The sequence below is a fragment of the Aethalodelphis obliquidens genome, unplaced genomic scaffold (assembly GCF_003676395.1).
Source record: "Aethalodelphis obliquidens isolate GAN/ISIS:26980383/991018 unplaced genomic scaffold, ASM367639v1 scaffold4, whole genome shotgun sequence".
NCBI classification, from domain to species: domain Eukaryota; kingdom Metazoa; phylum Chordata; class Mammalia; order Artiodactyla; family Delphinidae; genus Aethalodelphis; species Aethalodelphis obliquidens.
In genome coordinates, this window is record NW_020837948.1 from 35912336 (window position 1) to 35927696 (window position 15361).

Below are 15361 nucleotides of genomic sequence, written 5' to 3' on the forward strand. Positions count from 1 at the left end.
TGTTTGAGAATTTAATTAATGTGGCAAAATGCACAAGGAAGAGAAATGTGAGAAACTTTCATAATGCAGTCAAACCTGCAAAAATGCAGAAAGAGGAAATTAGTTTCTCTTCCCTTCCCTTGAAAGGCTGATATAAACAACGAAAAAGAAAAGAAAAAAATCTCTGTGTGTGAGTGTTTTCATGAATGTATAGATTCAATTGGTTTTTCTCCAAATTAGTAAAGTCTTGTTTGTTAAAAATCTAATTTTTCACTTACCAACTAATTAAAATGTGCCCTTTTTAGCAAGTTAAAATATTGTAAAATTAAAAAGCTATTTTTTAAGTTACATCAAATCCAAAGGTCTATGTGACAGAATCAAAGAAGCATCACAAATTGGTTGAAGGCAAAATTCAAGGTGCTTTCCAAAGCTTTCTTGTAATACAGGAATGAAATCAGGTTACGAGAATAAAATCTGACCCAGGTACTTTCTGAGGCCCTGGAGCTTTGGTAGTGAGAACAGGGCAACAAATTCTGTCTCTTCTCCACAAACGCACATGGCCTCTTAGTAGGGAAAACAGGCATTTTGAGGAACAGAAAGATATTTGATCCTATAGTAGAGGCTTTTCTGCATTAGTTAACATCTCAAAAAGGCATATTAAATGTGATAACTCCATTTTTCTTCCTTTTCCTTCACATTTAGGCCTATAGAAGGCAATTACAAATATGTCTGTGGAAAACGTCATGAGTTATATTTTTCCCTTAACCTCAGGGTACAGAAAAGCCATCTCCACTTACTTATGTTCATAAGCTTGTCGAAATGACTTAAGCTTGACAAGTGGTGCAGATTGGAATATCAGGTCAAATGTGGTTTACTTACTTATGGAACAGCATGTGGTTTAGACTGCCTACTACATGGCAGAGCTCTTGTGAATTTACCATCATAAATTCACCTATTAGGAATTCATATCATGTGGTTTTATGAAGATAACAGCAATGAATATTCTTCGACAGCAGAGTGAATTAATATAAATGACAATTTGAGCCCCATTACTAGGAGTGCACATCTTTATTGAAGACAGCATTCCTGAATGTGTGTTGACTTACTGAAAATGTAATTTTACCAGGCAGATTATCTTTTTTTTTTTCCACCTGGTGAAAAAAAAATGCTCATTCCCCATTCTTCTCTTCATGCACACCATTTTAGGAGTGACTGTTTCATATTTACTTTTCATTTGTCCATTAATTTTTTCCTCTTCAGGTGTAATCTAGCCCCTGTGGTGGAGTTTGCTGCAGATGTGGGAACTAAATCAGATTTTATTACCATGAATCCATCAGTTGTACAAAGAGCATTTGGAGGCTTTCGGAATGAGAGTGACAGAGAAAAATTTGTGCATAGACTTTCCATGCTGAATGACAGTGTCCTTTGGATCCCTGCTTTCATGGTCAAAGGAGGAGAGAAGCACGTGGAGTGGGTTAATGCGTTAATCCTTAAGAATAAACTGAAAGTGCGAACTGCCTATCCATCACTGAGACTTATTCATGCTGTCAGAGGGTAAGTGTCTGGAAAGGACCAGTCTGTCCTTGGCACATGGTACACATAACTACACATTTTCCCTAGACAGGAAGGAGCCTCAGTAATTTCCCAATGGATATATGTTTCCATTGTTTTATAATGGCTGCTCTGTTTACCAACTTGAATTTCGTTTATGTGCTGTATTATTTTAGCTCATTCTCTTTCTTGAAAAAGCAAATATTTGAACTTGGCACTTATTTATATCTGCTCATGAAGAAACTACTGATTTTGCTGCGTTAAAGAGTAATAAGAATTCATAGTATAATTCATGAATTTGGGGTAAAAACTACCAACAGAAGTGCTAAATGGCTAGTGGGCAATCTTGTGGAAGCTTAAACGTTAGATGTATTTAAGGAGCAATTAAGTCCCATCTGTAGTTAAGAGGCCAACTAGTGGTAGAGAAGGCTGGCTGAGATATGCCTTAATGCTTCCCCCCAGAAGTCATAGATGACATTTTTATGAATTAAGTCAACATTTCCCTTTTATTAATACAAGCTCAAAAGAAAGACCTAAGAAGCAGACTCTTGTTTAAAAGTGGTAAATGACCAAAAGGCTAAATTCAGTCATGCATACATATAAGTGTGTGAGATATGTAACACAAAGATAAGCAATACTGTATATTTATTAGATATCTACTTAATGTCAAATGCTGTAGATTCACAATGGAAGAGCTGATCACTGCTTTAAAGGAATGCATAGGCTTTATGGTAGAAACAGAGGCATGTATAGCTAGGTAAGGTATAAACAAATGGTAAGGGGGTATGTTGTCCGAAGTGTAGAATTTGTTCCTCAGGTTAGCAAAGAAGTCCTAAAAATCTAAAATTTGAACTAAACTTTTAAAGCAGAAAATGATTTTAAAGAACTTTAAAGCGATTCTCAGGGGGAAAAAGACAGGGAGAGAGAGAAGAAACCAGAAGGAAATGTATTGCATCATTAGAGCAAAGTGAGGCAAGAAAATAATTAAATACACTGTAGACTTGTGGAATAATGGAGTCCATTGTGGTGCATTGGAATACAAAGTTGGAAAAATAACTTGTGATCTGGTTGGGAAGATAATCATGAAGCACAATTAGATATGTGAATTTAGGAGAGTAAATCTTGTAACTACAGACTCTGTTGACAAGCAGAGATGCTAGAGATATGAAGGCCATTTAGACTTTTGATTAATTTACTCATAAGATGATAAAGACATAGGGCAAAAGCAGTGGACCTAAAAAGGATTGGGCAAGTTCAGGGGACCAAGTAAATACAATGGCTAGAACTCCTAAAAGAAAAAGCTGTCAAAACCCAGAGTTAAAAATAGTTTGCTTTATATACTGTCACTGGGACTGGACTAAGGTGTTTTCATTTTGTTTTGTTTTGTTATTGAGATATTTTCCTTCAAGGATTTACCATTTCCTTGTTTAAACCTTGAGACAGTTTTTTGAATTGTTATTCTGCACGCAACTAAATTGCATTCTTATAATTAGATCCTGGTTATTCAACATTAATTCTCTTGACATTTGGCATGAATTTCCAACAAAGTAACATAAAATAATGCATTTGGAAGATAAGCAATTTTTTAAAGCAACAGAGTCCTGAAATTACAATTTGCGTCTGAAAAAAAAAAGATGCGTTCTTGATAGAGAGCAGGTTCATAACATGTTGTTCTAAGAACACATCTTTTTAATTTTTTTAAGTTTTTATTGATTACAATGTACTGCAGATATTTTTCCCAGTCTGTGGTGTGCCTTTTCACTCTCGTAATGTTGTCTTTTGATGAACAAGAATTTAATTTTAACAAAATCTAATTTGTCTATATTTTTGCTTCTTTTAAAAACTGTGGTAAAGTTTACACATATCATAATTTACCATCTCAACCATTTTTAAGTGTACAATTTAGTGCTTTTAAGTACATTCATATTGTTGTACAACTATCACTAACATCGATATCCAGAACTTTTTTCCTTTTGCAAAACCGAAACTCTATACTACCTGTTAAACAATTACTTCCCATTCCCTTCTCCCCCTAGTCGTTGGAAATCACGATTCTACTGTCTTTATGATTTTGACTACTCTAAGTACCTTATATAAGTGGAATCATACGGTATTAGCCTTTTCATGACTGGCTTATTTCACTTAGCATAATGTACATTGTTTCTTATGGTTTTTTTTTAATTTAAATTTTATTTTGTTTGACATTAGTATAGCCACTCCTGTTCTTGTATTACCATCATTTTTTTTTTTTTTGGTTTTGTGTATGTGTATGGTGAAACATTTGAATTTCTTTCTTTCTTTAAAAAAATTATATACTTTTTGAGATAGTTATTGTCTAACAAATTGGTTTATTATTATGGTGGACGTAAAAAATAACATATCTGACATAATGAAGTGTATTTTTTTTATGTTTCTTTTTTCTTATCAGTGATCCATTTTATACACATCAGTGTATACATGTCAATCCCAATCGCCCAATTAATCACACCACCACCACCACCACCCCCACTGCTTTCCCCCCTTGGTGTCCATACGTTTGTTCTCTACATCTGTGTCTTAATTTCTCTCCTGCAAAATAGTTCATCTATACCATTTTTCTAGGTTCCATATATATGTGTTAATATACGATATTTATTTTTCTCTTTCTGACTTACTTCACTTTGTATGACACTCTCTAGATCCATCCACATCTCTACAAATCACCCAATTTCGTTCCTTTTTATGGCTGAGTAATATTCCATTGTATATATGTACCATATCTTCTTTATCCATTCATCTGTCGATGGACATTTAGGTTGCTTCCATGTCCTAGCTATTGTAAATAGTGCTGAAATGAACATTGGGGTGAATGTGTCTTTTTGAATTATGGTTTCCTCTGGGTATAGCCCAGTAGTGGGATTGCTGCATCATATGGTAATTCTATTTTTAGTTCTTTAAGGAACCTCCATACTGTTCTCCATAGTGGCGGTATCAATTTACATTCCCACCAACAGTGCAAGAGTTCCCTTTTCTCCACATCCTCTCCAGCATTTGTTGTTTGTAGATTTTCTGATGATGCCCATTCTAACTGGTGTGAGGTGATACCTCACTGTAGTTTTGATTTGCATTTCTCTAATAGTTAGTGATGTTGAGCAGCTTTTCATATGCTTCTTGGCCATCTTTATGTCTTCTTTGGAGAAAAGTCTATTTAGGTCTTCTGCCCAGTTTTGGATTGGGATGTTTGTTTTTTTAATATTGAGCTGCATGAACTGTTTATATATTTTGGAGAGTAATCCTTTATCTGATGATTCATTTGCAAATATTTTCACCCATTCTGAGGATTGTCTTTTTGTCTTGTTTATGGTTTCCTTTGCTGTACAAAAGTTTTTAAGTTTCATTAGGTCCCATTTGTTTATTTTTATTTCCATTACTCTAAGAGGTGGATCAAAAAATATCTTCCTGTGATTTATGTCAAAGAGTGTTCTTCCTATGTTTTCCTCTAAGAGTTTTATAGTGTCCGGTCTTACATTTAAGTCTCTAATCCATTTTGAGTTTATTTTTGTGTATATTGTTAGGGAGTGTTCTAATTTCATTCTTTTACATGTAGCTGTCCAGTTTTCCCAACACCACTTATTGAAGAGACTGTCTTTTCTCCATTGTATATCTTTCCCTCCTTTGTCATAGATTAGTTGACCATAGGTGCGTGGCTTTTTCTCTGGGCTTTCTATCTTGTTCCATTGATCTATGTTTCTGTTTTTGTGCCGGTACAGTATTGTCTTGATTACTGTAGCTTTGTAGTATAGTCTGAAGTCAGGGAGTCTGATTCCTCCAGCTCCGTTTTTTTCCCTCAAGACTGCTTTGGCTATTTGGGGTCTTTTGTGTCTCCATACAAATTGTAAGACTTTTTGTTCTAGTTCTGTAAAAACTTTGGTAAGTTGATAGGGATTGCATTGAATCTGTAGATTGCTTTAGGTAGCATAGTCATTTCCACAATATTGACTCTTCCAATCCAAGAACATGGTATATCTCTCCATCTGTTGGTATCATCTTCAATTTCTTTCATCAGTGTCTTATAGTTTTCTGCATACAGGTCTTTTGTCTCCCTAGGTAGGTTTATTCCTACATATTTTATTCTTTTTGTTGCAGTGGTAAATGGGAGTGTTTCCTTAATTTCTCTTTCAGATTTTTCATCATTAGTGTATAGGAATGCAAGAGATTTCTGTGGATTAATTTTGTATCCTGCGACTTTACCAAATTCATTGATTAGCTCTAGTAGTTTTCTGGTGGCATCTTTAGGATTCTCTATGTATAGTATCATGTCATCTTCAAACAATGACAGTTTTACTTCTTCTTTCCAAATTTGTATTTCTTTTTCTTCTCTCATTGCCGTGGCCAGGACTTCCAAAACTATGTTGAATAATAGTGGTGAGACTTGACATTCTTGTCTTTTTCCTGATCTTAGAGGAAATGCTTTCAGTTTTTCACCATTGAGAATGATGTGTGCTGTGGGTTTGTTGTATATGGCCTTTATCATGTTGAAGTAGGTTCCCTCTATGCCCACTTTCTGGAGAGTTTTTATCACAAATGGGTGTTGAATTTTGTCAAAAGCTTTTTCTGCATCTATTGAGATGATCATATGGTTTTTCTTCTTCAATTTGTTAATATGGTGTATCACATTGGTTGATTTGCATATATTGAAGAATCCTTGCATCCCTGGGATAAATTCCATTTGATTGTGGTGTATGATCCTTTTAATGTGTTGTTGGATTCTGTTTGCTAGTATTTTGTTGAGGATTTTAGCATCTGTATTCATCAGTGATATTGGTCTGTAATTTTCTTTTTTTGTAGTATCCTTGTCTGGTTTTGGTATCAGCGTGATGGTGGCGTCATAGAATGAGTTTGGGAATTTTCCTTCCTCTGCAATTTTTTGGAAGAGTTTGAGAGGGATGGGTCTTCTTTAAATGTTTGATAGAATTCACCTATGAAGCCATCTGGTCCTGGACTTTTGTTTGTTGGAAGATTTTTAATCACAGTTTCAATTCATTACTTGTGATTGGTCTATTCATATTTTCTATTTCTTCCTGGTTCAGTCTTGAAAGGTTATACCTTTCTAAGAATTTGTCCATTTCTTCCAGGTTTTCCATTTTATTGGCATACAGTTGCTTGTAGTAGTCTCTTAGGATGCTTTCTACTTCTGCGGTGTTTGTTGTAACTTCTCCTTTTTCATTTCTAATTTTGTTGATTTGAGTCCTCTCCCTCTTTTTCTTGATGAGTCTGGCTAAAGGTTTATCAATTTTGTTTATCTTCTCAAAGAACCAGCTTTTAGTTTTATTGATCTTTGCTATTGTTTTCTTTGTTTCTATTTCATTTATTTCTGCTCTGAACTTTATGATTTCTTTCCTTCTACTAACTTTGGGTTTTGTTTGTTCTTCTTTCTCTAGTTCCTTTAGATGTAATGTTAGATTGTTTATTTGAGATTTTTCTTGTTTCTTGAGGTAGGCTGGTATAACTATAAACTTCCCTCTTGAACTGCTTTTGCTGCATCCCATAGGTTTTGAGTCATCATGTTTTCATTGTCATTCGTCTCTAGGTATTTTTGATTTCCTCTTTGATATCTTCAGTGATCTCTTGGTTATTTAGTAACATATTGTTTAGCCTCCATATATTTGTGTTTTTTACATTTTTTTCCCTGTACTTGATTTCTAATCTCATAGCGTTGTGGTCAGAAAAGATGCTTGATATGATTTCAATTTTCTTAAATTTACTGAGGCTTGATTTGTGACCCAAGATGTGATCTATCCTGGAGAATGTTCCTTGCGCATTTGAGAAGAAAGTGTAATCTGCTGTTTCTGGATGGAACGTCCTATAAATATCAGTTAAATCTATCTGGTCTGTTGTGTCATTTAAAGCTTGTGTTTCCTTGTTAATTTTCTGTTTGGATGATCTGTCCATTGGTGTAAGTGAGGTGTTAAAGTCCCCCACTATTATTTTGTTACTGTTGACTTCCTCTTTTAGAGCTGTTAGCAGTTGCCTTATGTATTGAGGTGCTCCTATGTTGGGTGCATATGTATTTATAATTGTTATGTCTTCTTCTTGGATTTTTCCCTTGATCATTATGTAGTGTCCTTCCTTGTCTCCTGTAACATTCTTTATTTTAAAGTCTATTTTATCTGATATGAGTACTGCTACTCCAGCTTTCTTTTGATTTCCATTTGCATGGAATATCTTTTTCCATCCCCTCACTTTCAGTCTGTATGTGTCCCTAGGTCTGAATTGGGTGTCTTGTAGACAGCATATATATGGGTCTTGTTTTTGTATCCATTCAGGAAGCCTGTGTCTTATGGTTCAAGCATTTAATCCATTCATGTTTAAGGTAATTATCAATAGGTATGTTCCTATTACCATTTTCTTAATTGTTTTGGGTTTGTTTTTGTAGGTCCTTTTCTTCTCTTGTGTTTCCCACTTAGAAAAGTTTGTTTAGCATTTGTTTGTAGAGCTGGTTTGGTGGTGCTGAATTCTCTTAGCTTTTGCTTGTCTGTAAAGCTTTTGATTTCTCCATTGAATCTGAGTGAGATCCTTGCTGGGTAGGGTAATCTTGTTTGTAGGTTCTTCCCTTTCATCACTTTAAATATGTCATGCCACTCCCTTCTGGCTTTTAGAGTTTCTGCTGAGAAATCATCTGTTAACCTTATGGGTGTTCCCTTGTATGTTATTTGTTATTTTTCCCTTGCTTCTTTCAATAATTTTTCTTTGTCTTTAATTTTTGCCAGTTTGATTATGCTGTGTCTTGGCATGTTTCTCCTTGGATTTATCCTGTATGGCACTCTCTGCGCTTCCTGGACTTGGGTGGCTATTTCCTTTCCCATGTTAGGGAAGTTTTCGACTATAATGTCTTCAAATATTTTCTCTGGTCCTTTCTCTCTCTCTTCTCCTTCTGGGACCCCTATAATGCGAATGTTGTTGCGTTTAATGTTGTCCCAGAGGTCTCTTAGGCTGTATTCATTTCTTTTCATTCTTTTTTCTTTATTCTGTTTCCCAGCAGTGAATTCCACCATTCTGTCTTCCAGGTCACTTATCCGTTCTTCTGCCTCAGTTATTCTGCTATTGATTCCTTCTGGTGTAGTTGCCATTTCTGTTATTGTACTGTTCACCTCTGTTTGTTTGTTCTTTAATTCTTTTACATCTTTGTTAAATATTTCTTGCATCTTCTCGATCTTTGCCTCCATTCTTCTTCCAAGGTCATGGATCATCTTCACTATCATTATTCTGAATTTTTTTTCTGGATGATTGCCTGTCTCCATTTCATTTAGTTATTTTTCTGGGGTTTTATCTTGTTCCTTCATCTGGTACATAGCTCTCTGCCTTTTCATCTTGTCTATCTTCCTGTGAATGTGGTTTTTGTTCCACAGGCTGCAGGATTGTAGTTCTTCTTGCTTCTGCTGTCTGCCCTCTGGTGGATGAGGCTATGCAAGAGGCTTGTGGAAGTTTCCTGATGGGTGGTGGGTAGAGCTGGCTGTTGCTCTGGTGGGCAGAGCTCAGTAAAACTTTAATCTGCTTGTCTGCTCTGGATGGGGCTGGGTTCCCTTCCCATTGGTTGTTTGGCCTGAGGCAATGCAACACTTGAGCCTATCCAGGGCTCTTTGTTGGGGCTAATGGCAGACTCTGGGAGGGCTCATGCCAATGAGTACTTCCCAGAACTCCTGCCAGTGTCCTTGTCCCTTGGTGAGCCACAGCTGCCCCCCGCCTCTGCAGGAGACCCTCCAACACTAGCAGGTAGGTCTGGCTCAGTCTCCTAGTGGGTCACTGCTCCTTCCCCTGGGTCCTGACACGCACACTACTTTGTGTGTGCCCTCCAAGAGTGGAGTTTTTGTTTCCCCCAGTCCTGCTGAAGTCCTGCAGTCAGATCCCACTAGCCTTCAAAGTCTGATTCTCTAGGAATTCCTCCTCCCATTGCCAGACCCCCAGTTTGGGAAGCCTGACGTGTGGCTCAGAACCTTCACTCCAGTCGGTGGACTTCTGTGGTATACATGTTCTCCAGGTTGTGAGTCACCCATACAGCAGTTATGGGATTTGATTTTATTGTGATAGCGCCCCTCCTACTGTCTCATTGTGGCTTCTCCTTTGTCTTTTCATGTGGGGTTTCCTTTTTGGTGAATTCCAGTGTCTTCCTGTCGATGATTGTTCAGCAGCCAGTTGTGATTCCAGTGTTCTTGAAAGAGGGAGTGAGAGCATGTCCTTCTACTCTGCCATCTTGAACCAATCTGGAAACATTTGAATTTCTTTCTCATTTCCTTTGTGTGTATTGTAGAGCTGTTTTCTTTGTGGTTACCATGGCGATTTCATTTAAAATCCTAAAGTTATAACACTCTTATTTGAATTTACACCAGCTTAACTTTAATGACATACAAAATGTTCTTTCCCCACCCCTTTCCATTGTTGATATCACAAAATTATGTTTGTATATATAGTGTGTCCCAAAACATAAACTAATAATTTTTTTAATGCATTAGTGTCCTAAATTATGTAGAAAACGAGATTTGGAGTTACAAACCAAAGTTACAGTAATACTAGATTTTACACTAACGATTTTTTTAATGTATTAGTCTCCTAAATTATGTAGAAACAAATGAAAAAATAGTTATGAATCCTTGTTGCAGTAATACTAGCTTTTATAATTGCCCATGAATTTACCTTTAGTGAGATGTTTATTTTTCCACACATCTTCTTTTTTGATATGTTAAACGTTGAGTATCATTGATTCATAGAAAAATAAAGAAGTCACTCTGTCCTATCTTACACACACACACACACTCACTCTAACACACACATACAAATATATATACACATATACACACACACTCCAGTGATATCTTATTAAGGTTAAAATAAATATTTTGAAGTACTCCTTGACTATAGGAAACTAATAAGAAAATTTAAGATTACTGTGGATTAGTACTTTTTTTAATAGACTATTTTTAGAACAGTTTTATGTTAACAGAAAAAATTGAGAAGATGGTGCAGAGATTTTCCATATACTCCCTGCCTCCACACATGCATAGTCTCCCACATTGTCAACATCTTCCACCAGAGACCTACATTTGTTACAATTAATGAACCTACACTGAAACATTATTATCACCCAAAGTCCATAATTTACACTACAGTTCACTTTTAGTTGTACATTCCATGTGTTTTGACAGATGTTAAATGACATGTATCCACCATTATAGTATCTTATAAAGTAGTTTCACTGCTCTAAAAATCCTCTGTGTTCAGACTCTTCATTCCTTTCTCCTCATTAACCCATAGCAAGCATTGATCCTTTTACTGTCTCCATAGTTTTGCCTTTTCCCAAATGTCGTATTGTTGGAATCATACAGTATATAGCCTTTTCACATTGGTTTCTTTCACTTAGTAATATATGTTAAAGTTTCTTCCATGTCTTTTCATGGCTTGATTACTCATTCCTTTTTAGAGTTTAATAATATTCCATTGTTTGGATGTACCAGTTTGTTTATCCATTCACCTATTTCTTCCAAGTTTTGGCAATTATGAATAAAGCTGCTGAAAACATCTGTGTGCAGGTTTTTTGGGTGGACATAGTTTTCAACTCATTAGATTGCTGGACCTTATGATGAGTATGTTTAGTGTTGTAAGAAATTGATAAACTGTCTTTCAAAGTGGCTGTACCATTTTATACCCACACTAGTAATGATTGAGAGTTCCTGTTGCTCTGCATCCTCACTGGCACTTGGTGTTTTCACTGTCATTTTGGTGATTTTGGTCATTCTAATAGGTATATAGTGATATTTAATTGTTTTAATTTGCATTTCTTTTATGACATATGATGTGGAACATCTTTTAATATGCTTATTTGCCATCTGTGTCTCTTCTTTAGTGAGGTATATGTTGAAGTCTTTGGCCCATTAATTTAGTCAAGTTGTTGGTTTTCTTACTGGAGAGTTTCTTGTATATTTTAGATAACTGTCCTTTATCAGATATGTCTTTTGCAAATATTTTCTCCCATACCATTGCTTGTCTTTTCATTCTGTACACATTGTCTTAATGAAGTCCAGCTTATCAATTATTTCTTTCATTGATTGCACCTTTGGTATTGTATCTAAAAAGTCATCATCAAACCCAGAGATACCTAGATTGTCTTATATATTATCTTCTAAGTGTTTTATAGTTTTGCACTCTACATTTAGATCTGCGATCCATTTTGAGTTAATTTTTGTGAAAGGTGTAAAGTTCTTTGTCAAGATTCATTTTTTTAATGGGAATGGACAATAGTTCCAGCACCATTTGTTAAAAAGACTGCCTTTTCTGTATTACCTTTACTTCTTTCTGAAACATCAATTGACTATATTTATGGGGGTCTATTTCTGGGCTCTTCATGTGTCATTTGATCTATTTGTCTATTCTTTGCCAGCAACATATTTTCCTGATTACTGTAGCTTTATAGTAAGTCTTGAAGTTGGGTAGTGTCAGTCCTCTGATTTTGTTCCTCCATCAATATTGTGTTGAGTATTCTGGGTCTTTGCATCTCTGCATAAATGTTGAAATTAGTACTTTTGTTCCTTAGATTCTGGTTTATATTTCTCCATTTACTACCAACAGCAAAACAATAAGAAGCATGGTTGAAATAGAGCATTTTCAGTAAATTAGAATCTAGATAGGATTATATATGTTAACAACCGTGAATTCATATCGCCCTTTTACATTTATTTTAAATATAGAAAGTGCAGAACCTTTTACTAATTAGTTCATCAATACTCTCTTATGTTTTGTCTTATTTACTTTCTTCCATAAACATTATAAATATAAACTGTTTCACTATTTCCTAAACAGTTTATTCCAAAGAACAACAGGGCCAAACTTCTGACTACTGGTGAAGTTAATGGTATGCTTTCTTTTGATTACTATATTTTAGGTATTTTTGAGAAGACTTATTTTGAATTCTCCAGAAAGAACTTAACTTGCAACTTTCCTGCTTACACATCTACATCTTTCCCGTAAAGGTCAAGTGATTGAGTTCTAAACGGTGGCCCAGGGTATAAAAAGTAGCTCTAAATTTGCCTTTCACCTTTCAAATACGTTGGAAATTTGTACTCATGATGTATGTGAAAGGTAATATCATTTATGGAACTAGTGAAATTAACACATTAATACATGCAAATGTAGCATTTCAACATAATGTTTAAGCTACTAAAACTCAGAAAGAAAATAAGGAAGTGGGAACACTGATAAAACAAAGATGATTCACATGATATGAAAGCAAGAGCAAAATCCCCAAAGATCTATTCTTTAAGTATCTTTTTTACGTCTCTGAAACCCTGTGGTTAATACAGTTCAGGAAAATAGTTTAGAGAGTTTCATATCCTCTGTTGATTAGTAGAGTTTGTTGTCTCACGTGACAGATCTTTGTGCAGTCCATGCGTTTTACAGTGCACGTAATCACAATGTTAAAATGCAAAGGTCCTTCCAAATACTGCAGTTACAAGTAGAAAGTTTAAGTGATTTGGAAAGCAAAAAAGTCCTTGAACACTAGGAGAATCCTTTAGTTTTCATATCGTCAAGCCTCATCATTTAAACTTTTTCCTCTCCGAAAATTTTGATGGCTTACCAACTTTAAGCATCCATTTAATTGTAGAGTTTTTCAAGCTCTGAAAATATAACCATCAATCACAAAACTCAATGATGTTTTTTAATGTATGGTCATTCTTCCCAAGCCATGTTAAGTGAAACAGGAAGGGAAGGTATTGCAAGATTCTAATTTTAAAACAATCTTACCAAATAATGAAAGAGTAGCCTAATGGGGACAAATTTTAAAAACTATAGTTACAAATTAAAGTGAATACATCAATGTATTACACTGGTTTAGGATTGCAAGCTTTTCATTCATATTTATTCAGAAGCCCCAAATGTCCAATATTAATATTATTATTTTGTAATTTTCTTGTGAAGAATGGAACAATTTTCATAAGACTTTAAGAGTGAAGAGGAGATTTTGAAACATTAAAATGATTTGTTGAAACTTTAAAAATGTGTGACTACAAGATATAAAAATCAAGGGTTTTTCTTTATACATTGATAACAAAATTATCAACGTATAACCTAAAATCTGAAAAAAACATTTAACCCAATGATGTCATTTAATATGCAATTAAATTATTATATAAGATGTATTAAAATATATTTTTACAAAATATATAATGTTAGACAAAAAAATTATAGTTACTATAATTTGATTCATAATAGTCAAGTGCTGTTTTTTTATAACGGGATGATTATATTTTATTTTCTCATTTTTTTAACATGGTGTAAGAAAAATTAAACAGTGCACAAAGTAGATCATCAGTTCCACTACCAACTACCATAGATAATTTCTTAAGAATTCTTCCAGGGGTCACCTTATCTTTGATACAGGAGGCAAGAATATACAGTGGAGAAAAGACAGCCTCTTCAATAACTGGTGCTGGGAAAACTGGACAGCTACATGTAAAAGAATGAAATTAGAACACTCCCTAACACCATACACAAAAATAAACTCAAAATGGATTAAAGACCTAAATATAAGGCCAGACACTATCAAACTCTTAGAGGAAATCATAGACAGAACACTCTATGACATAAATCACAGCAAGATCCTTTTTGACCCACCTCCTAGTGAAATGGAAATAAAAACAAAAATAAACAAATGGGACCTAATTATACTTAAAAGCTTTTGCACAGCAAAGGAAACCATAAACAATACCAAAAGACAGCCCTCAGAATGGGAGAAAATATTTCCAAATGAAGCAACTGACAAAGGATTAATCTCAAAAATTTACAAGCAGCTCATGCAGGTCTATAACAAAAAAACAAACAACCCAATCCAAAAATGTGCAGAAGACCTAAATAGACATTTCTCCAAAGAAGATATTACAAATTGCCAACAAACACATGAAACATCAACATCATTGATCATTAGAGAAATGCAAATCAAAACTACAATGAGATATCATCTCACACCAGTCAGAATGGCCATCATCAAAAAATCTAGAAACAATAAATGCTGGAGAGGGTGTGGAGAAAAGTGAACACTCTTGCACTGTTGGTGGGAATGTAAATTGATACAGCCACTATGGAGAACAGTATGGAGGTTCCTTAAAAAACTACACATAGAACTACCATACGACCCAGCAATCCCACTACTGGGCATATACCCTGAGAAAACCATAATTCCAAAAGAGTCATGTACCAAAATGTTCATTGCAGATCTATTTACAATAGCCAGGACATGGAAGCAACCTAAGTGTCCATCAACAGTTGAATGGATAAAGAAGATGTGGCACATATATACAATGGAATATTACTCAGCCATAAAAAGAAACGAAATTGAATTATTTGTAGTGAGGTGGATAGACCCAGAGTCTGTCATACAGAGTGAAGTAAGTCAGAAGGAGAAAAACAAATACTGTATGCTAACACATATATATGGAATCTAAGGAAAAAAAAATGTCATGAAGAACCTAGGGGTAAGACGGGAATAAAGACACAGACCTACTAGAGCATGGACTTGAGGATATGGGGAAGGGGAAGGGGAAGCTGTGACAAAGTGAGAGAGTGGCATGGACATATATACACTACCAAATGTAAAATAGATAGCTAGTGGGAAGCAGCCGCATAGCACAGGGAGATCAGCTATGTGGTTTGTGACCACCTAGAGGGGCGGTATAGGCAGGGTGAAAGGGAGGAAGATGCAAGAGGGAAGAGATATGGGAACATATGTATATGTATAACTGATTCCCTTTGTTATAAAGCAGAAACTAACACACCATTGTAAAGCAGTTATACTCCAATAAAGATG

The 15361-nt window shown here is 35.1% G+C and overlaps 1 protein-coding gene across 2 annotated transcripts in view; it reads left to right on the top strand.

The window, feature by feature from the left end:
- The window catches only part of ST8SIA4 (ST8 alpha-N-acetyl-neuraminide alpha-2,8-sialyltransferase 4), a 104640-nt gene that overhangs the window by 37497 nt on the left and 51782 nt on the right, over nucleotides 1–15361 (top strand). For both annotated transcript variants that reach the window (XM_027100538.1, XM_027100536.1), the window contains exon 4: nucleotides 1240–1533. In XM_027100538.1, the coding sequence (XP_026956339.1) occupies nucleotides 1240–1533 (294 nt within the window). The remainder of the gene's footprint in view (nucleotides 1–1239; nucleotides 1534–15361) is intronic.